The sequence below is a fragment of the Schistocerca americana genome, chromosome 5 (genome assembly GCF_021461395.2).
Source record: "Schistocerca americana isolate TAMUIC-IGC-003095 chromosome 5, iqSchAmer2.1, whole genome shotgun sequence".
Classification (NCBI taxonomy): Eukaryota; Metazoa; Arthropoda; class Insecta; order Orthoptera; family Acrididae; genus Schistocerca; species Schistocerca americana.
The window spans coordinates 652010878-652032424 of record NC_060123.1 but is presented as its reverse complement, the minus strand read 5'-3'; the positions used below and the strand labels follow the sequence as shown (position 1 = coordinate 652032424).

At 39.7% G+C, this 21547-nt stretch overlaps 1 protein-coding gene across 4 annotated transcripts in view; it reads left to right on the top strand.

Moving 5' to 3' along the window:
• The window catches only part of LOC124616713 (RB1-inducible coiled-coil protein 1), a 314373-nt gene that overhangs the window by 178611 nt on the left and 114215 nt on the right, over positions 1–21547 (top strand). For all 4 annotated transcript variants that reach the window (XM_047145068.1, XM_047145070.1, XM_047145069.1 and 1 more), the window contains exons 3-5: positions 6638–6846; positions 15097–15258; positions 20521–20647. In XM_047145068.1, coding sequence (XP_047001024.1) covers positions 6638–6846; positions 15097–15258; positions 20521–20647 — 498 coding nt within the window. The remainder of the gene's footprint in view (positions 1–6637; positions 6847–15096; positions 15259–20520; positions 20648–21547) is intronic.

Sequence of the window (21547 nt, the reverse complement as noted above, 5' to 3'; positions counted from 1 at the left end):
TATTTTCTTCCTCATATATTTCACATGTTGACTTGATGGTAAAACTAAGAAAAATTGAGGCAAATGGGTGTACTGAAAGTAATTCGTTTCCTATGCCATCCACAGATTAAAGAACATACAGGTATGTTTTGGCAAACATTATGCAGTTGCTAATAGTACCATTGTAACAATATATAATTACATCTCTTCTTTTGCACAAACATTTTAAGGAATCTTCAATATGTAGTAAATTATAGACATTGACATTAAGTCCATATGTTACCTCCTAATATCTCGTCGAACCTCCTTTTGCCCACTGTTGTGCAGCATCTCAATGTGGCATGGTCTTGACAAGTATTTATTATTCCCAACAAGAAATATTGAGCCATGCTGCATTGAAAGCCATGCATAACTGCAAATGTGTTGCTGGTGCAGGATTTTGTGCACAAACTTAACCTTTCAGTTGTGTCTCATAAATGTTTAATGAGTGGCCAAATCTTTTAGTCAAATTGTCCGTGAAGTCCATGAATGGCTACAAATGGTCTCACAGTAGCTGAACATAACCATTTTTAGTCCATGATTGATACAATTGAACCAGAGGACCCAGTCCATTCCACATAAACATAGCAGACACCATTATGGAGCCATCACCAGCTTGCACAGTGCCCTGTCGACAATGAAAGCTCATGACTTTCTGCGGTCTGCACCACACTAAAATCCTATTATAAGCTGTCACCAACTGAAATTAGAACTCGTCTGACCAGGCCACAGATTCCCAGTCGCGTAGGGTCAAACCAACATCATGTTATTAGCAAAGGCGCTTGCATCTATCATCTCATACCATAGCCAATTAATGCCATATTTTGCCACACTACCCATTGGATATGTTCGCTGTATGTCCCAAATTGATTTTTGCGGCTATTTCCCACAGTGCTGATTGTTAACACTGACAACTCTGTGCAAACAGCGCTGCTCTTCGTCTCCTTAAGTGAAGGCTGTTGGTCACTGTGTTGTCGGTGGTGAGAGGTAATCCTGCAGATTTGGTATTTCCTTCATACTCTTGACACTGTGGATCTTGGAATATTCAGTTCTGTAATGATTTCTGAAACCGAATGTCCCATGCGTCTAGCTCCAACTACCATTCAGCATTCAAACACTGTTAATTCCCATTATGTGGCAATAATCACATTGGGAACCTTTTCACATAAACCACTTGAGTAAAATGCTCCTACAATGCACTGCCATTTTGTACCTTGTGAATGCGATATTACTGCTATCTGTGTACATGCATATCACTATTCCATTACTTGACATTTCATGTCCAGGCTATCTCAGACCTTTTGAGTCAAATTCTAACTTGTGATATCATGTCCACAACCAATTATATTGATAAAGGGAATCATTTTAGGAAATGCATATTTATTGTGTTATGTGCATAACACAGTGCACATTGCAGAACAGTGTAGCTCATAGTAGTTGCTCAAAGCAAGGACTGCCAGTCTCGGTGCATGTTTTTGCAATGGGGTATACAGTTCTGCGACACTCTTGCCAATACCCTGGGAGTCTCTTGCACACCGAAACAGGCAGTGGTTGATAAACAGTGTACACACCTAACCACCAGACACACATACTATGCACAACTTTGCTGACAGCACGTTTCAGTGATGACTGGATGCATTTCATCAGCGCATTAATATGTGCTGCATGCACACAACGGTCCCTGTTGTCAGTTGTCCACTGCATCAGACAGCTTAGTTGTCCATTGCATCAGGTAGCTTGTGATTTCTGTAGTGAGGGTTGTTGTCCTGTACAGTGCACAATGCATAGTCCAAGATGGAACGTTACTCGTCATGAGAGTTGGCGAACATGCATTTAATGTGTGGTGTGGCAGGATGTAGTGCCCATAAAGCAGCACGAATGTACAGAGAACACTTTCCCAACAGGTGGTGTCGTAATTTGGAGAAGTTATAAGAGATAGGTCATTCTCACCAAGAGAGCTGGCCAAGTTCCTGCCAGAGACTTGTCCGAGCTCCAGACTTTGAGGAGATGGTGTTGGATTGTGTGGTCAACCACACAGCAATAAGCACCCCTCAACTCAAATGTGAAACATGCACTTTGAAGAATACACTGTGGAGAGTACTTGTGGAACAGTAATTACATCCCTATCATAAAGAACACGTGCAAGCACTGGCGCCAACTGATTTTGAGCTCGGCCTTCATTTCTGTCAATTCATTATCCACCACAGTACTGTAGTGCTGAACTTCCTACAGTTTGTATTGTTCACAGATGGGCACTCATTCACCTGTAGTGGTGTTTTCAACAGTTACAACAGCCATGTCTGGAGTGAGGACAATCCCCATGTCACCCACAGCAATGGCCACCAGCAATGATTCTGTGTCAGCATATGGGCGGGCATCGTCCAAGATCACCTAATAGGTGTTCCTGCGAGATGTGTTATCACAGGTCTTGGAGACTGTACCCCTTGTTGCCTGTGAAAGGACATGGTTCCAACAGTATGGCACACTAACATACTTCTATGTTAATGTCTGCAAGCACCTGAACAACACATAGGGGAGGTTCTGTCCCATGGCCTGTGTGATAGCAAGATCTCACACCTCTGTACATTTCCTCTGCCGTTCCGTCAAGACATTAGTGTATGAAATCTCCATGGAAGTGGATGAAGACCAGCTTGCTAGGGTCCACGCGGTCTTGTCTCCTGGTACAACAGACGCCAGGCATCTTTATGAAAGTGCGACAGAACTTCGTGCGCCATTGCCGTGCATGCATTGAGACTTGTGGTCACACTTTGAACAATCTATGAGCTAGTTGTTGTTATGCAGTGAAATTGAAATTGATTGCAGTGAGATTTTTGGAGAAAATTTAAGTGTATATTGAAAGGATAGGCAAACGGTAAATGTAGGGGGTGTATTTGTCACAGTAAATAAGAAACTCAAATCCACCGAGATAGAAATTGAAGCTGCACGAGAGATCATTTGGACAAGACTTTGTATCGGCGATGACCATGAGATGATGATTGGCTCTTTCTATTGCCCATCTGATTCATCTCGTGATGTAAAGGAAAACTTTAGAGAAAGCCTGAGTTCACTCTACGTAAGTTCCCTATTCATGCTGGCATAGACTTAAATCGTCCAACAATTAATTGGGGAAAAATACAATTTCGTTAGTGGTGGGTGTGAGATGACATCCTGTGAAACTTTACTAAATGCCTTCTCTGAAAACTGCCAAGAACAGATAGTTAGGAACCCCAGTCATGATGGAAGTAGATTGGATCTAATGGCAAGAAATAGACCAGACATCTTTGAGGGTGCCCACATCGAAACTGGTATCAGTTACGATGATGCAGTTGTGGCAACAGTGATTACCAAAGTACAAAGGACAACTAAAACAAGCAGAAAGATATATATGTTCACCAAACTAGATAAAAAAAAATCAGTAGTGTCATACATCACTGAGGAACTTTCAGCATAGGGTGGAGCATGTAGTGGAATTCTGGCTCAAGTTAAATGGGATAGTTGACCATGCACAGCATAGAGATGTGCCTAGCAGAACAGTTCATAATGGGAGAGAACCTCCATGGTAGATAGCCACTGTAAAGAAACTTCTAAAGAAAGAGAGATTACTGCATAACAGGTGTAAAAAAACAAAGCGTAGCCTATAGATCAAGATATGCTAAATGGAACGCATTTGGTGTCAAGAGAGCAATATATGATGTCTTCAATGACTACCGTAGCAGAATATTGTCAAGTTACCTTTCGCAGAACCCAAAGAAATTCTGGTTGTAGGTAAATGCTGCTAGTATTCAATAGTGAATGAGGCAGGAACTGAAGTTGAGGGTAGGAAAGCAAAAGCTGAAATGTTCAACTCCATTTTCAAGTGTTCCTTTTCAAAGGAAAGCACAGGAGAATTACCCCAATTTAATCCTTGAAATACTCATACCACTGGAAAGAGGAATGGCATAAGTATTACTCTCAGTAGTGTTGAGAAACAGCTGAAATCGTTAAAATTGAACAAAACTCCAGGGACCGATAAAATCCCTGTCGGAGTCTGTACTAAATTTGCGGCTGAGTTTGGCCCTCTTTCTTAAGTATAATCTATAGTAGATCCCTTGAACAGAAAACTTTGCCCAATTCTTGGCAAAAGACACAGGTCACATCTTTCGGCAAGAAGGGTAGTAGAAGTGATCCACAAAACTACCATCAAATATCCTTGACATTGATTTGTTGTAGAGTCTTGGAACATACTCTTGAGCTTAAACATAATGAGGTACCTTGAACAAAATTACCTCAGTACCAACCGGCATGGATTTCGAAAACATTGATCATGTTAAACCCAACTCGCACTTTTCTCACATGACATACTGAAAGCTTTGGATCAAGGCAATCCTGTAGATGCAGTATTTCTTGATTTCCAAAAAGCATTTGACTCAGTACCACACCTACAATTGTTGTCAAAAGTATGATCATAAGGGGTGTCTAGTGAAATTTGTGACTGGATGGAGGTAGGGAGGGGACAACATGTTAGCTTGGATGGAGAGTCATTGTCAGATGTTGAAGTAACTTCGGCTGTGCCCCAGGGACGTGTTGGGACCCTTGCTGTTCATGTGGTATACAATGACCTTGAAGGCTATATTAATGATAAAATCAGGCTTTTTGCAGATGATGCAGTTATCCATAATGAAGTACTATCTGAAAGAAGCTGCATAACTATTCAGTCAGATCTTGATAAGATTTCAAAGTGGTGCAGAGATTGGCAACTTGCTCCAAATGATCAGAAGTGTAAAATTTTTTGCTTCAGAAAATGGAAAAATGTAATATCCTGTGACTATAAAAATAATGAGTCACAGCTATTATTGGCCAACTCATACAAATACCCTGGTGTAACACTTCGTAGGGATATGAAATGGAATGATAACATAAGTTCAGTCACGGGCAAAGCAGGTGGTAGACTTCAGTTTATTGGTAGAATACTGTGGAAGTACAATCAGTCGACAAAGGAAATTGCTTACAAATCACTCGTGCGACTGAGTCTAGAATTTTGCTCAAGTGTGTGTGACCCGTACCATATTGAACATATACAGAGAAGGGCAGCACGAATAGTCACATGTTTGTTTAATCTGTGGGCAAATGTCACAGGGATACTATAGGGACTGAGCTGGAAGACTCTTTAAGATAGATGTAAACTGTCCTGAAAAAGTCTATTAAGAGTTTCAATAACAGGCCTTAAATGATTATTCAAGGAATATACTACAACTCCCTGTGTATCACTTGCGTAGGGGTCATGAGGATAAGATTGGAATAAGTACTGCATGCACAGAGGCATTCGAACAATCATTTTTCGTGCACTCCATACATGAATGGAATGGAAAGAAAACCTAATAACTGGTACATTGCGACGTACCCTCTGCCGTGCACCTCACAGTGGTTTGCAGAGAGTAGTAGATATATGCTGTGTATGTCCATAGCAAAATAAATATGTATTTCCAACCATTGATTGCCTATCTCAATATACTTGTTTGGGATCCTCCATCACCAGTTTCGGTGTGAATTAAAAGGTTTGAGACACACTACATTATTTTGAACAGAATGGCTGAGCAGTGCAAACATGCTGGAGGCACTGTTTCCAGTACTGCTGATACAAGTCTTAGCTTGCCGAACTACCCATTTCTCTTTCAAGAAGGAAAGGAGGATTGGTTGGGGAAGATTTGAAAGGGGAAGCAGAGCCTTTGGCCCAGTAGTTTCAGGCATTCAAGTTATTGGCGATATTGGTTGAGAAGGGTGCTCCAGGCTTTGTTGGCAGTGGCAAAAGTGTGCCAGCAGACATTAATATTTAGAGCAAAAATAAATGTATCAAGAAGTTATTTACGGATAACCATGTCAGTGGGTTTGTGAAGAAGTGTGAATTAGAGCCAGGTAGAAGTGTGGAGATTACAGTACTATTTTGTTCCCTTGTTTGAAATAAATGTTTCTACAGAAAAAAAAATTGAAGAAAATGATGTTATGTAAACCATAACTGGTGAGTGTTAACACACATTTACATACATTATTATGGGATGCTTAGTACAGTGATGTTGCCGTGTAGTTTGAGTTCATTAACAAATGAAATATAATTTTAATAATTAGTCATGATTTCCTCACATGTGAAAATGCTGTACTGAGGCTGCAATAAAAATGGGGTAACTATATCGTTTTTATAGACTATTATTATGTTACTAGAAATTCGTCGGTCCAGTGCAAATGAAACGAGATGTAAAGGTGATTACTCACATATATTGAGACATTGAGCTGTCAACAGGGACATAAAGAAAACTGTAAACTTTGCTGAGCTTTCCGACAATGTCTTCCCCAAAGCTAACTAATTGAAATGGCGAGTGGTTACTTTTATTCATTCCATTAATTACATACCATTATTACTTGAATGAAAATAAAACATAAGCCTATGAGACACAGCGCATATCATTTTGACTAGTGGACTTGTGTATTGTTTTCAGTTACTGTAGGACCTCATACTTGTCATGTGATATGTTGAACCTGAGTGTTCCCATTTCTGAACTCTTTTGGGGAAAATTATATAGCTGTTACAACAATAAAAAAGAAAATAAAAATGCAACAATGTTATAACTCCTTTCATGTTTTACAGTGTAGTGCAGCTGAAAGAGGCAATTGAAAAAGTATGTCATATACCAGCCGACAAGCAAGTTCTTCTGGTGAGTGGCGGAGACTGCTTGGACCCAGGAGTAAGAGTCTGTAGCTATTCGGCTGGTACAGACACCAATCCAATATTCCTGTTCAGCAAGTCTACAATAGAAAGCATGACGCCTCCATCTCCCAGTATCGACTATGGTTCAGGTAATGTATCTAGGCATCAGCCTTTATACTGTTTGTTGAAGTTTGTTATTCTAAAATGATAAGTTCAACCCTGCCTGCCACTGAAGCTAGTCAGTTACGGTTGATAAATTAACGCAGTGTTGCCATTGTTAGATTAATGGCAAGTGTCATGTTGTAGTATACTGAAAATATGCAGGTTATTTTCTTTACTCCTGCAGACTGACTTCAGTACTGCAGTCCTCTTACCGTGGTCTTCGGTCAACATTCTTGACACCCACCTCGCGCAAACCGTAGCATACCCTAGATGCTCCGTCAAAATGTTGTCAGTAGAGGTTTTGCTGACATCGGGGATCATTTCGGAGAGCTCACGAACTGTCACTCTTCGATCTGAGAGCACCGCTGCCTCAACTTTTGCGATTGTTTTGTCAGAAACAGATGGCTGTCCAGAATGCTCATCATCACGGACATCAGTACGCCCATTCTTGAACACACTGCACCATTTGCGCACGTGTTGTATGCTCGTACACTTGTTTCCATAGATTTCGCGTAGCTGGGAATGGATTTCTACCGGTGCAATGTTTTTTTGCAGACAGGAAACGGATCACCAAGCGCAGCTCACGACTGACGGGCGAAGCGAGGGGGTGATCCATCACATAAGCAGCACAGCAGCCAAGCCAAGACTGAGCTCCACAGGCAGCTGGCTAGGGAGGGGATTTCGAGTGGGGGAACCAAGGTACACTACAGAATCGTGGGATCCAACGTAACAGCACTTTTCAGGAGTGTAGCGCTGTGGGAATGGTTTTTTTTTTGGGGGGGGGGGGGGGCGTCCAATGATTTCAACCATAACTATCTCGTCTCTCCACTGTAAACTGTGGGCATGACATTCTGATGTAGAGTTTTGTGCACAGTGTTTATATACCCACTATAAAAATGGTCATGTCGTGTTATTCCATGCAGCAGGCAAAGATGACAATCGACAACTGGGCATAGCTTAACCAGTGGTGCTGCAAATTACTGATACATCGTAGTACATGCAACTACAAGAAGAAATTAACTCATTTAAAGGTAACCAATATTTATCACGTGAGAGTATAGGATCCTCACAGCTTTGTGCCTGGCGAAGATACATTTACATGTTTATAGGTTACTGACAATGAAAGGACAAAGAGTTTGATGTCTCATTGTGACTGGCAAAAAGATGGTGAATGTGTGAAAGTATCTGTTAGACCAAACCTGACAACTCATTAGGCATATTGGTGATAAATCCACCAGGTAATCAGTTTGGTTGACCACACACCAGTTGTGCTACTGTAGCTTTAACATTTTCCTTGATGATAGCACAGAGACCTAGTGAGATGGTTGAGTTTCTCTCCAGTGTTGTAATCTATAACATCTAACAGACACCTATAAAATGTTCATGCTGGTTTGTACTACTGGTGGCTCACACTAGACTAACAATTATGCTACCAGCAGTACACTTGTGTATTGCCTATGAGCCAGGCACAACGAACAGCTGTGAATACCAATTTGTGTGCTCCTCCACTGAGAGAGGTTTGTGGACAAATAACTTCACATAATTTGCAATTAATCTGGCCTAAAATTATTTGTTTTTGTAACCCCCCCCCCCCTCTCTCTCTCTCTCTCTCTCTCTCTCTCTCTCTCTCTCTCTCTCTCTCTCTCTCTGATGCTATTTTGTCTAAAACTGACATAGTAAGACCATGGCTGTGTACAATTAATGTAGGTTGATTCTTACAAAGAAGGAGACAGCAACCAGCCTACATTAAATAAAAGGTCGATATATTAAAATAATAGAATAAGGCATTTAAATATGAGTGCCGCCCCATGGAGGAAAATGGAAAACGTGCACCTCCAAGTGAAGGAGAGTATGAATATGTGCACCGCCCCACACCAAGAAATGCAATTCTCAATGCCAGCATGGACGTGTTAAAAAGTGTATACTAGACTTAGCCATTTCTACGTCTACATGTATACTTCACAAACCACTGCGAACTGCATGGTGGATAGTATGCCACATTGTATTAGTTGTTTTTTCGTGACCCATTCACATATGGAGTGCAGAAGAATGACTGTCTAAATACATTTGTGCTTGATGTAATTAATAAAATCTTGTCGTCATGACCCCTATGGGAGTAATTTGTTGAAGCCTGTATTGTATTCGTAGAATCATCATTTAAAGCTCGTTCTGGAAACCTTGTAAGTAGACTTTCTTGGAATACTTTCCGTTTACGTTCAAGTGTCGACTAGTTCAGTTCTTTCAATGTCTTTGTGACATTCTCCTGTGGGCCAAACAAACCTTGGGTCAAACAAACCTGAGACCATTCGCGCTGCCGTTTTCTGTGTCTGTTCAGTATGCCCTGTCAGCCCTATTTGGTTGGGTTCCATACAGTTGAGCAGTATTGTGGAATGGGTTGCACAAGTTATTTGCAAGCAGTCTCCTTTTTAGACTGATGGCATTTCTGTAGCATTCTACCAATGTACCTGATGCCTATGTAATCATTCGATTTTATGTCCCTACAAACTCTAAGATATTTGTATGTGTTTACCGATTTAGGCTGTGTGTCGTTGATAGAGTAATCATAAGATACTAGTTTTTTTTTGTCATTTTGTGAAGTGCACAGCTCTACATTCATGAAAATCTAAAGTAAATCACCAATCTGTGCATCACTTTGAAATCTTATGAAGCTCTGAGTAAATATTTGTGCAGCTTTCTTTTTTGGCTCTGCTCCATTGTAGATAACTGAATCATTTGCGAAAAGTCCGAGATTACTATTAGCATTGTCTACAAGGTCATTAATATACAGCATGAACAGCTAGGTACTCGACACACTTTCCTTGGCTACACTTGAAGTTCTGTCTATATCTACCAATGACTATCCACAAAAGATAACCTGCTGCGTCTCACTTACCATAAAATCTTCAATCCAGTCACATATTTCACTTAAACCATTATAAATGTAGGTGTGGTAATTAGTCAAATACTGTTTATGAATCGAGAAATACTGCCTCAATCCACGGCTTTTAGTATATCTACATCTACATTTATACTCTGCAAGCCACCCAATGGTGTGTGGCAGAGGGCACTTTATATGCCACTGTCATTACCTCCCTTTCCTGTTCCAGTCGCATATGGTTCGCGGGAAGAACGACTGCCGGAAAGCCTCCGTGCGTGCTCGAATCTCTCTAAATTTACATTTTTGATGTCCTCGGGAGGTATAAGTAGGGGGAAGCAATATATTCGATACCGCATCCAGAAACGCACACTCTCGAAACCTGGACAGTAAGGTACACCACGGTGCAGAGCGCCTCTCTTGCAGTCTGCCACTTGAGTTCGCTAAACATCTCTTTAACGCTGTCACACTTACCAAATAACTCTGTGATGAAACGCGCCGCTCTTCTTTGGATCTTCTCTCTCTCTTCTTTCAACCCGACCTCGTACGGATTCCACACTGATGAGCAATACTCAAGTATAGGTCGAATGAGTGTTTTGTAAGCAACCTCCTTTGTTGATGGACTACATTTTCTAAGGACTCTCTCCCAATGAATCTCAACCTGACACCCGCCTTATCAACAACTAATTTTATATGATCATTCCACTTCAAATTGTTTCGCACGCATACTCCCAGATATTTTACAGAAGTAACTGCTACCAGTGTTTATTCCGCTACCATGTAATCATACAGTAAAGGATCATTCTTTCTGTGTATTTGCAATACATTACATTTGTCTATGTTAAGGGTCAGTTGCCACTCCCTGCACCAAGTGCCTGTCCGCAGCAGATCTTCCTGCATTTTGCTGCAATTTTCTAATGCTGAAACTTCTCTGTATACTACAGCATCATCCGCGAAAAGCTGCATGGAACTTCCGACACTATCTACTAGGTCATTTATATATATTGTGAAAAGCAATGGTCCCATAACAGTCCCCTGTGGCATGCCACAGCTTACTTTAACGTCTCTAGACGTCTCTCCATTGATAACAACATGCTGTGTTCTGTTTGCTAAAAACTCTTCAATCCAGCCACACATCTGGTCTGATATTCCGTAGGCTCTTACCTTGGTTATCAGGTGACAGTGTGGAACTGTATCGAACGCCTTCCGGAAGTCAAGGAAAATGGCATCTACCTGGGAGCATGTATCTAATATTTTCTGGGTCTTATAAACAAATAAAGCGAGTTGGGTCTCACCCGATCGCGTTTCCGGAATCCGTGTTGATTCCTACAGAGTAAATTCTGGGTTTCCAGAAATGACATGATACGCGAGCAAAAAACATGTTCTAAAATTCTACAACAGATCGATGTCGGACTGGGACTACCTGTGCTCTTTTCCAATCATTTGGAACCTTCTGTTCCTTGACTTGCGGTACATGGCTGTTAGAAGGGGGGCAAGTTCTTTTGTGTACTCTGTGTAGCATTGAATTGGTATCCCATCAGGTCCAGTGGACTTTCCTCTGTTGAGTGATTTCAGTTGCTTTTCTATTCCTTGGACACTTATTTCGATGTCAGCCATTTTTTCGTCTGTGCGAGGATTTAGAGAAGGATCTGCAGTGCGGTCTTCCTCTGTGAAACAGCTTTGGAGAAATGTGTTTAGTATTTCAGCTTTACGCATGTCATCCTCTGTTTCAATGCCATCATCATCATCATCATCATCATCATCCCAGAGTGTCTGGATATGCTGTTTCGATCCACTTACTGGTTTAATGTAACACCAGAACTTCCTAGGATTTTCTGTCAAGTCGGTACATAGAATTTTACTTTCGAATTCACTGAACGCTTCACGCATAGCCCTCCTTACGCTAACTTTGACATTGTTTAGCTTTTGTTTGTCTGAGAGGTTTTGGCTGCGTTTAAACTTGCAGTGAATCTCTCTTTGCTTTTGCAGTAGTTTCCTAACTTTGTTGTTGAACCACGGTGGGTTTTTCCCGTCCCTCACTGTTTTACTTGGCATGTACGTGTCTAAAACGCATTTTACGATTGCCTTGAACTTTTTCCATAAACACTCAACATTGTCAGTGTTGGAACAGAAATTTTCGTTTTGGTGTGTTAGGTAGTCTGAAATCTGCCTTCTATTAGTCTTGTTAAACAGATAAACCTTCCTCCCTCTTTTTGTATTCCTATTTACTTCCATATTCAGGGATGCTGCAATGGCCTTACGATCACTGATTCCCTGTTCTGCGCTTACAGAGTCGAAAAGTATGGGTCTGTTTGTTATCAGTAGGTCCAAGATGTTATCTCCACGAGTCGGTTCTCTGTTTAATTGCTTGAGGTAATTTTCGGATAGTGCACTCAGTATAATGTCACTCGATGCTCTGTCCCTACCACCCGTCCTAAACATCTGAGTGTCCCAGTCTATATCTGGTAAATTGAAATCTCCACCTTAGACTATAACATGCTGAGAAAATTTATGTGAAATGTATTCCAGATTTTCTCTCAGTTGTTCTGCCACTAATGCTGCTGAGTCAGGTCGGTAAAAGGAGCCAATTATTAACCTAACTCGGTTGTTGAGTGTAACCTCCACCCATAATAATTCACAGGAACTATCCACTTCTACTTCACTACAGGATAAACCACTACTAACAGCGACAAACACACCGCTACCGGTTGCATGCAATTTATCCTTTCTAAACACCGTCTGTGCCTTTGTAAAAAATTCGGCAGAATTTATCTCTGGCTTCAGCCAGCTTTCTGTACCTATAACAATTTCAGTTTCGGTGCTTTCTATCAGCACTTGAAGTTCCGGTACTTTACCAATGCAGCTTCGACGGTTTACAATTACAATACCGATTGCTGCTTGGTCCCCGCATGTCCTGACTTTTCCCTGCACCCTTTGAGGCTGTTGCCCTTTCTGTACTTGCCCGAGGCCATCTAACCTAAAAAACCGCCCAGTCCATACCACACAACCCCTGCTACCCGTGTAGCTGCCTGCTGTGTGTAGTGGACTCCTGACCTATCCAGCGGAACCCGAAAAGTGTGTGAGAAAAGTGTGAGTTAGGTGTTACATGATTAGTGTTTCCTAAATCTGTTGTGGTTGGGATGGTGGAGGTCATTCTGTTTGAGATACTTCATTGTGTTCGAGGTCAGAATATATTCCAAGATAGCTCATCACATGACTGTTCAAAATGTTCATATTTCCTGTCCTGGGAGAATACTGACTTCATATCTTGGAATGAAAGTGATCCTCGACAGCAACAGCTCTTCAGCTTTTGTTCTGGGTACTTGTGTATTTAAAACTGCTCTCCTGTAGGTTTAATTAAAACTCTGTGCACTAAGATATAAATCAGTGTATGTTGGCTTGCAGTTCAGAGTGGCCAAGACGTCCATTAGACTTTCGTTGTACCAACATGTCTAAAACTGGCGGCCTTTCTCAATCTCGGCAGTGAACTGGATGTTTGCGTGCGTACTGTTCATATGTTTAGAAAATATTCGAGAGCGTCTACACCACGTGGCCACTGCTGGAACATTTTCAGGAACGACTCCCCATCATTCATCATCGTTTTATTGGTGTGTTGAGAGCACCTCTATGGTCTGGCTACACAGCGTAAAAGCTCTTGAGCATTTCCTTGAACATGTGAACAGTATGCACCCAATCGTGCAGTAATGACAAAGAAAGGAGAAAGACTGCCATTTTTATATGTGTTGGTATGAGTGTTGGATGGATGTCTCAGCCACTCAGTGTATTGCAAGCTGACGTGCACTGATTTGTATCTGAGGGCCCAGAGTTGTCATCATCCAGTGCAGAACAGTGCAGTTTTGAATACACTGGTACACAGAGCAAAAATTGTTTCTGACAAGAATCACTTGGATTCCGAAATTAAGTACATGTTCAGAGAGAACAGCTATGGTTCACATGATATGATATCAGTATTCTCCAAGCAAAGGAAATGTGAACATTTTGAACATTAACGTGATGAGTTATCAACTGTATTTCTTCCTTTCGGTGGCACTACATCCAGCAAAATAGGCAGAGTCGTAGGAAGACGAGGTATAAGACCTGTTCTCTAACTTCCTAAGAAGGTAAAGGACGTGCTGTGCCCTATTAAGGACAGTCTCAGCCTCAGGAGCCCTGGGATTTATAACATTCCTTGTGGGAGCAATAGCAGTTAAATCAGTCAGTCCATTTGCACTGTTTACAACTGTTGGGCAGAACATCAGTGGCATATTAAAAATCGATAACAGGAGAAATCTGCTGAGCAGAGCATCACAAACAAACGTAAAATACTGTTTGCTGATGAAAGAAAGGTTTTGTCCCAGGCTCCTACACATCGGGATTTTGTAATTAAAGAGGCTGTAGAAAGAATAATGTGTGACAAGAAGTTCAACTAGGACAGCGGGTATAATGTTCAAGGTGCGTGGAAGCGAGCTCTTGATGCAGAAAAGAGGCAGAGATATTTGTCGCAATGTTTATGCTACTATGGGAGTGGTGGCAACACCAGTGTAGACGTTAACACCATCTGCAGTACCATCACGTAATTACCGACCAGTCAGAAGTAGCCTGTGGTCTAGATAAGCCATCACAGCAACAGTTTTGAGTCAGTTGCTCCTGACAAAGAATATGGAGTTAATCATCGAAAGCTTGACATTTTATCCTGAGATGACACGGTAAGAGTGTGAGAATGTTCTACACAACATAATTGACTGATGTACATCTGAAACCAATTCTCTTCATTGGATGCAGCAAAACTGAACCAAACATTTGGTGATCACAGGAAACTCAAACATCATTTTCAAAAATCTCGTTAACAAAGGAAATGAATTTCCTGTATGAGTTTGCAAAAATTTTTTTTACTGCTTAGTTTGTGAGATTAATTTATGTGCACACTAGCTCTGACGCAACTACCTTTATGCTAATAATTTCTTTTAGATGCATTGCATGTGACACACCCGTGGTTAACACAGAATGCTGAAATTAATTTCTCACCTTTTTTGCCCATAGCTTTCATTCTGGCATGCAACTATTGTACAGAAAAATGATGCAGTTTACTGCGAAAACAGTTTGGTGATCTCTATTCTGGAGTATAACACTCAAGCCTGCTCATTTTTTTTCCCCTATTAAGGAACTGAAAACCCTGTAAAACTAAATAGGTGGCCTGTGTTCGTCACGGGTCAAAGTAAGATGTTTTGCTTGGCCTGTCATTTATGTGGATTGTGATTTCCTGCATGAAATGTTCAACAGTTTTTTGATATTGTTATACAGTACAATGTTTTTTATGTTATGTTTAACTGACATGTACTTTTTTTTTTTTTTTTTTTTACAGACATTGACCTCAAAGATCAGGCAGAAGCTTCTGTAAACATGCCACATTCTTACAACACTGTTGTGGTGCGAGCCCAGCTAGCGCAACAATTTTATGAGCTCGCTAAAGAGCAAGCGCGCTGTTGTGAAAGCCTAGTTCATGATCAACATTTGCAGCAACAAGGTATGTAGTATTGATTGATGAATACAGTAATGTAATTGTTGTAGAATAGTAAACATTTGCTTTCAGAATTTATTTTGTGTGAGTGGAAAGAACAAGGTGAGTGGCAGGTTATTCTTCTTCAGACAATCAGTTGTTAAAATGCACTTCAATTTTAGGTCGAGTAGGCTTGTACTTTGAATTCCAGTTATTGCAAATTATGACAAAACTCCATGTGAGCTAAAATTGACAACTTACTTCTTTTCCATTTGGAATTCCTTGAACTAGTCCCAACTTCTTTTTGGAATTGTACAGCAATGTTTGAAATGATTGGAACAAGATGACACAGTGATTTAGGTATTTTACTCTAGGACTGGGGTTAAAAGCCAAGAATCGACCACCAGAATCAAGTTTTTGTTATTCGATAAATAGAGGTGGATGCCAGGATGCCTCGGGAGCGGGGGAAGAAGAAGGCCATTTCCTTTCCCAATCTCGTCTAATCTGAGTTAGTACTCTTATAGGCAGAGGGCTCCAGCAGTGGGATCAACTTTTTGAAACGAAATATGTGGTGGTATAGGTTAAGATCCCAGGTATCGCATCCTTGCAGCCGTTCACCTTGGTGGGCCCTCCTTTGCCAGTAATTGACAAAAAAATTTTAGGAGTTTCGCGTGTTGCTCAGTAACATTAAAAAAATCGTAATACATAAACTGGTTGTGTGGTGTAGTGGATAGGATAATAGCTTCACATGCAGGAGGTCTGGGTTTGAATTTTGTCAGGTCCAGTACGTCTTTTGTGTTTAAATCTTATCAAAATGACTTTGATCATTATTTTTATTCAATTACTTGGTTCAAATGTAATTTTTTATTTTTGCTCATTTGTCCCATCTTTTTCATGTGTTTCTTTTTTCTTTATATCATTCTTTTCCCAATTGGAATTTTTGTGAATATGAATTTAATAAAATTTATCGATTACAATATTCAGTTATTTGAAAATCTATCAGTTGAAAAACAAGAAACGAAATAGTCTCTTTGTACTGATTGTAATGGTGTGGAAAATGTAGTTTTAGTTACCAGGTGTGCAATTTTCTTTTATGGTAGTCATCATACACACTTTTAAATCATAACTTAAATACCTATTGCACTGTTGTCAAAGTAAATGAACGAAGGATTTATGAGTAAAACAAAATTCAAGCAAAATGAAAAATAGATACAATGAAGGCAATAATGTGGACAAGAAATGGGGTGATAAAACAATAGAAATTGAATTGAAAGTAATACATAAAATAAATTTAAAAACCACACAGAGATTTCAAGTGGAAAAATGATTGTAGGAAGAAAAATGAGAGCAAATGAAGTAGTTGTTGTTGTGATTAAAATTACTTGATAAAGGAATGGAAATAAAAAATTACATTTCAATCAATTGAAGACCATAGTGATTTCGATAAAGATATAATAATAATAATAATAAACTTATTGCACCTAATGAGATTCAAATCCACAACATCTTGTGTGTCAAACTATTACCCTATTCACTACGCCAAGCAACCAGTTTATTTAATACATCTTTTTAAATGTTACTGAGAATTGTACAAAATTCCAAAAATTTTTTTCATCAATTACTCGCAATCAATGGCCCACCAGGCTGAATGGCTGCAGTGATTGTGTGATACTTGGATCGTAACCTACATAACGATGTAGGTGGTTTCAAAAAGTCGATTCCACTGCTGGGATCTCTCCTTGTTAGATGATTTCATCATTGGTGGGATGTTAAATCCTAATCATCCTTTTTCATAATGTATGAGTAATAATAAATAGTCATATGATTTTATTTCAGAAATCAGTTGCATTTTATATCTGATTAGTGTACCTTATTGACAGTTTACAAATCCTCAGTTGATTCTAGGATATTATTATTATTATTATTATTATTTTTAAAAATTTTTTTTTATTTTATTATTATTTTTTTTTATCTGGGGATATGGAAATATTCCAGCTGTGTTACATCATGGGCTGATAGAGATTACAGTATAAGATATTGAGTTGTAATGTGACCCAGGAGCAGATGTAGACTTTGATCATAATTTAACAATGATGAAGAGTGGGCTGAAGTTTTAAGAGACTCGTCCAGAAGTGGGACACTGAATTACTAAGGAATGATGAGATGATTTTGTAGTTCTGAGGCTATAGGTACTACGATGAACTGTACCCCAGTAGGCAGTTCAGGTCAAGAGAAATGGGCATCTCTGAAAAGGACAGTCACGGAAGTCGGATACACATACATAAAAGAGAGTTAAGTGCAAAGAAATCATGGGAAACTGAAGAAGTAATTAAATTGATTGACAAAAAAGGAAGTACAAAAATGTTCAGGGAAATTAAAGAACACAGAAATGTGTGTCAGGAATGAAATAAGTAGGAAGTGCTGTCAAGTCAAGGCAAAATGGTTGCAGGAAAAAGTAAATAAATTGAGAACAACTACCATATTTACTCGAGTCCAAGCCGCACTCGAAACTAAGCCGCACCTGAAAAATGAGACTCGAAATCAAGGAAAAAAAATTTTCCTGAATCTAAGCCGCACCTGAAATTTGATACTCGAAATTCAAGGGAAGAGAAAAGTTTAAGGCCGCACCTCCAAATCAAAGCAAAGCTGGTTCATTGTAATATGAGACACAATTTAGGTCAAATGATTGACGATGCAGCTACAGTAGTTTGGTTCGAGTCGTAAGCTTAGCAGTTAAGCTTTACCAGGTAGCCATTGCTATGCGTCAGGAACTCCGTCCGTATTTATACGGGTTCCCATCATTTTTCACATGCTTCGTCTGGTTTGAATCGATTGCTTATTTTTCTTTGATCTAAGTGCCGTTCTCTTTGTTATAGGTGTTGACGTCACTTTAAGCTGAAGATGCATTACTGTACTGTGTAATGCATTGTTTGTCACATTCTGATAATGAGTGTTTACGGTATGTTGCCGCTCGCGGCATGGCTTGCTTTTGTGCGTGCTACCACCGCTTTAGGTGCCGCCACAACTAACTTCTGCCGCCGAATATATGTAGCGCTACACAGGCATGCTTTGCAGGCACAAAGATAAATACTGGCGCCAAAACCTCTGCGTCAGTTAATAAATAAATAAAAAAAAAAAGGTGGAAGAAGAGCTTTTTTTCCTCTTCCCCGAGTTTCACCACTGCATTTTTATACATTATCCATTGAAGTAAATACAAATTCCGTATTGTTCATCTTCGAATGTTGCAGCGTTTCAATGTACTACGAAAATCCGACTGGCAAGACTGTTAGGGATGTTTGTCAATATGGCCAGCTCTACGTTCTGAATTTTTTCCTACCCGTGAGAAGAGATGGTTGCTAATAGGAACTTGTGTGAATCGTGAGTCACATGCAGTATTCTCTTCAACATAAGAATAATACGAATATAAACATTTTGCCATGTATTCTTTCATGTCTGCTGCTATCTCATTTAAATCCTGTCCGCCTAATAAACTACAAAGCTAGAGTGAGACAACAGCAAGTGTGGAAGAATGTACATATCATGTCATGTTTATATTCGAATTATTCTTATGCGTAACAGCGATACAGTCAGAAATGAAGCACGGCAATTGACTAGATTTTTAAATCTAAGATGACTCTAATTTCTGTGCAGAATGTAATGTACTAAAGAAGCGTCTGGAAGGGAGGGAAAAAAAGGGGGGGGGGGGAGAGGAGGAATCGTCTTATTAGCGAAACAATGCCAAGAGACTTCTATTTGTTGTTACTTACACTGCTGCTTTCTTTGGTAATGATCAACAAGAACCACATAATAGACTGCGTATGATAGAAGATGTTCTGAACAAGAGTTTAGCGAAAATTTTTCTCCGTTTCAAAAACATTGCAGACGCTTCTTTAGTACATTACATTCTGCACAGAAATTAGTCATCTTAGATTTAAAAATCTAGTCAATTGCTGTGATTCATTTCTGACTGTATCACTATTACGCATGAGAATAATACGAATATAAACATGACATGATATGTACATTCTTCCGCGTTTGCTGTTGTCTCACTCCAGCTTCGTAGTTTATTAGGCAGACAGGATTTAAATGAGATAACAGCAAACACGAAAGAATACATGGCAAAATGTTTATATTCGTATTATTCTTACGTTGAAGAGAATACTGCATGTGACTCACAATTCACAAAAGTTCTTATTAGCAACCATCTCTTCTCACAGGTAGGAAAAAATTCAGAACGTAGACTTGGCCGTATTGACAAACATCCCTAACAGTCTTGCCAGTCGGATTTTCGTAGTACATTGAAACGCTGCAACATTCGAAGATGAACAATATGGAATTTGTATTTACCTCAATGGATAACGTATAAAAATGCAGTGGCCGAAACTCAGGGAGGAGGAAAAAAAAGCTCGTCTTCCACCTTTTTTTTTAAATTTATTAACTGACGCAGCGGTTTTTGTGCCAGTATTTATCTTTGTGCCTGCAAAGCATGCCTGTGTAGCGCTACATATATTTGACGGCACCTACCAACATTTTTCAGAACTTCTGCTTACTTTGCACTCGATTCTAAGCCGCCGGCGGTTTTTTGGATTACAAAAACTGGAAAAAAAGTGCGGCTTAGATTCGAGTAAATACGGTAGTTGTCAGAAGGACTGATCAGTGTACAGAAAAGTCTAAACAACCTTTGGTGAAATTAATAGCAAGGCCTTCAACAATAATAGTGCAATGGGAATTCCACTGTGAAGTGCAGAGGAGGGAGTGGGTAGGTGGAAAGAATACATTGATGGCCTCTGTGGGGCGAGAGGAAGGGGGTGATATGTCTGATGATGTGAAGGAGGAGGAAATGGGAGTTGATGTGGAAGAGATCCAGTATTTGAACTGATTTAACAGAACTTTGGAAGACTTACAGTGAAATAAAGCTGTGGGGATTGACAGCATTCTTCATGTCACAGATTTCAATACTCACAAACTTGCTCATCAAAACCTATAGATTAACTATACATATGCATAATTAAATTTGAATGGAGCTCTAAGAGCACAATTCCTTCTCGTACTTGTCCATTTATTTTTATTTATCTATTTATTTATTCATTTTTTGTTTCATATAGGCATTCCCCTAATAGAAGTGATGTCAATCTTATACTGGAAATTTTCAAATTATATTGCTGTGGAATAACAAGTAGTATCAACAAATTTTTATTTTTAAGCATACCTGTGAAACTTTTCAGTACAGTACTTTAGGGCAATGAGCAAAGAGATTGTTGTAAAAGTAAAACCTATTTATTCCTGCAGGTTGGGCAGCAGTTGTGGCCAATCTAGAAGATATTACTGCAGCATTTCGAAGCCGTACTGAAGTTTTTGACCAGACCTTTAAGCAACATTTGGAATCTCGTGAAGAATACATACAATTGCTTCACAAGTATGTACTGATCAAGTGTTATTTTCAGATCATTAGATTCAGGTGGTTCAGCTCATGTTAACACCAGTTTTAATCTCTTATTAAAATTCTCCTCACTGTTTGTCTTATTTCGCAAAAGGAATTCCTGTAGTAAAAGTAATGTTACGCTGATCATGAAAATGTTCAATTCATATTCCTTTCTTTCCAGTGTAAGTAAAGAGCTACACAACTCAATGACTTAACTCATTGTTGAGAGAACTTTGGAAGCTGCATAGTAGTTTCTTTTGTTTGTCCCAAGGCTACATAAAGGTGTAAAGCTATATAGAGGTGTAAATGTCTTCACTTGGTATTTTTGCGAGTTCTTGCAATTTTCATGCCGCTGTAGAATAATGTTCTTACACTACCTGTGCAAGAATTTGCATTATTTTCATATTGAGGACCTAAAGTAGCAAATCATAAGATTCAAATGCTGGAAGTGTGTGGTTTGAGTCTTGGTTTGCCAGGGTTTAACTCAACTGCTGTTTCAACAAGTGACTTCAGAATTATGCTGGGATAGTTCTTTCCGCAAGGTCACAATCAAGTAGTTTCCCTGCTACATAAAAGTGATTTAGTGCTCTGCCTATAATTAATACACACCGGGTGAGGTGGGGCAGTGGACTCACCTTTGGGAGGACAGTGGTTCAAATCACCGTCCAGCCGTCCAGATTTTGGTTTATCAGGCAAGTGTCTTTGAGAAGGACATGGCTAGTTTCCTACACCATCCTTCCTCAATCTGAATTTGTGATCCATCTCTTAATGATCTCATTATTAATAAGATGTTAAATCCAAATCGTCCTTCCTTCCTTCCTTCTTGTATTTCTCACCATTAGTAGAAGTTTTGCTGCATCAGAAATCAAACTTATGTTTCTAAAATTCTTACTG